Below are 2,671 nucleotides of genomic sequence, written 5' to 3' on the forward strand. Positions count from 1 at the left end.
CATTGCTGCATAAAGGTGGTTACAAAGGATTAGTCACTCCAGATATTAGACGTAGTGTCAAGTTAACAAGATATCAAAGTGAGAAAGTTACTGTAAGCTATCAAGATTATATGACACATTGGCATAGCCGAAGATGCTAGCAGCTGGCTTGGGGTCCTAGTCAAGGACCCCAATTGCCACAAAATTCTGTTGCAGTTCATTATAATGCTAATACGTCTCATACATCTCATCTACTATACAACAGTACTCAATATAATTCTTATATGGCCAGTCAGGAACATGGATTAGTAATGACACAACGTAATCATCCTGCATTTATACATCCTCTTCCAATACCTCCTATTTCTCCTGTCATGTTACCTATATGGGATTATTCATCATTTTGGTGGGATCAAACTAGTTCATCTTATCCTCCACCACATTCACATCTTCATCCTCCTCCTCGTGTTCATCGTTTTTCGTCACAAGAACCTGATCGTGGAATTCGTAAACGAAAATGACATTGGAGGCGACTATTGTTTACAATGTTTTATTGTTTAAAATGGTGCCTACTATACTTTGTATGTTTCTGCATACACGGTTTTCCTCTTATGATATCACATAGTCCTCCTTGAGGATAATAGCATTTTATGTATGATGGCACTGTCTTATTTCTTTATCTTTTATAATATAATAATATTATTTAATATTTAATAATTGGTATAATCATAAAATATATATGCATACAAAAAGTGCATTAACTTTTAACTTTAATATTTGTAATCATTGATAAAAATATATGTCAAATATTCGAATTTTAAAACTTGTACTATAATATAATTGCATATTCTCATGTGCTTTAATACGTTCATAAATTAAATAATATGATTCAGTCCACAAATAGAATATACATAGTATGCAATTAGCTCTGCCATCATACTTATTGAGTGTCCATTTATGTCTACAGTATACGAGTGACATGAATAATATTTTAGCACAGTGATGCTGCCTGCAATTCACTGCCTGCTTCACAAGGTTTAATGTACAAATTCACGCGAAAATGTTTCTATTATTCATATATTACAAAAATATAGAATATCATTTTTAGATAATAACATAAGTGAAGAATAAAAAATTAGATTTTCTATTAATTCATATAAGATATATAATTATTTTCTATATAACTTTCATGTAATTATCATTTATCAAAAGTTATAAGAAATTTGCATAAACAGTTAAATTAATATGAATCAAACAATTAATTTAAATAATATTATAATTAATACATAAATAATACATTTTCTAAATTATGCAAAGAGAGTTATTTAGAAACTTTCTTATTATTGTGTTTTTGATTAACTCATAAATAATACATACATATATAAATACTAATTTTAAACTTACTAATTTAAATTTCTTTGTATTAATGGTATAAGTACATAATTTTTATTGTTATTACATATATTTAATTATTTATATTGATTGGCATTTTCAAAAATGGAAGTCTTTAATTTAATAATGTTTAATTTTTTGTAAAATATAATTAATTTTTAGATTTTCGTTTTTTTTTTATACCATTATTACATTGAAATTTAATATTTGTAGTTATATTATAGTCCAGCGTTTTATTACAGAAAAGAATTATACCATTAAATACATAAATATGTAATTTCTTGTGAATAATTGTAATTAAAATTAGATATAATCAATTAAATTAACAGTAAATATTTCGATACTTATTTGGAAATTATTGCTGATTTTACAAAATTTAGATAATATTGTTAAAGGAAATAGCAGTGTGATAAAGATGATAGAATGGGACCTCTATTGTAAATAAGCAATGGACTGCATTATGACTATTAAAATGCGTTAATAATAGTTGTATTATAGTTGTAGATGAAAATGTGACGATCTCATTGTGATTTTAATATTCTGTGACTCATAAAACACAAATAGAGTTGCTATTGCTTTTTCTGTAACATATTTATCTTATTACTTTGTTTCTGTTGAAATAACATATAATTATAACGTTAAAATGAATTAATGAAACATACATATGGTGATTTTTAAGGTATAGTAAAATATGTTCTTCCATATCTGTTAATATTTTTACTTTCTTCATTCATTTAACCTTTACTTGATTTTTTTTACACACTGCCAATTTATCAATTGCTATTTTTATTACGATAAGAATATTTTTGTTAATACACACAAATAATAAGAAACTATTTTTTTTTTTAATCATAAGTTTGTAATTATTGTTAAAATATTTAGTTATTCAAGTTATCTTAAAAAATTTTTTGATATATTTTTATTAGTCATATATTCAGCATTATGTGATGTCTAATTAACTGCCATTTATATATTTAAATAATGAAAACTAATTGCATGTGCTCGATTTGTGACAATAGAATATTTTAATTCCTTGATTAAAAATAAAGTGTGCATTTAGTGTGAAAATAAATTTAATATTATTGTTTATAAAAATATTTCATGGACAAAGTGAAAAAAAAAAAAATATACAAATACAAAGATGTTATTATAAGACAAATTTTTTTATATTTAAATTAAATCAATGTTTATGCATTGATATAAATTAATATAAAACATACAATGTTATATAGGAAATATATCTCTTTTTTCCATATATATATGGAATATATATATGGAATATATAATATATATATATATA

At 24.0% G+C, this 2,671-nt stretch overlaps 1 protein-coding gene across 1 annotated transcript in view; it reads left to right on the forward strand.

Moving 5' to 3' along the window:
* Positions 1-2,671, forward strand: part of LOC102677930 — a 7,858-nt gene that overhangs the window by 2,082 nt on the left and 3,105 nt on the right. The window contains exons 4-5 of the mRNA XM_031510682.1: positions 16-92; positions 144-486. Coding sequence (XP_031366542.1) covers positions 16-92; positions 144-486 — 420 coding nt within the window. The remainder of the gene's footprint in view (positions 1-15; positions 93-143; positions 487-2,671) is intronic.

Source organism: Apis dorsata, unplaced genomic scaffold (genome assembly GCF_000469605.1).
Source record: "Apis dorsata unplaced genomic scaffold, Apis dorsata 1.3 scaffold_254, whole genome shotgun sequence".
Classification (NCBI taxonomy): Eukaryota; Metazoa; Arthropoda; class Insecta; order Hymenoptera; family Apidae; genus Apis; species Apis dorsata.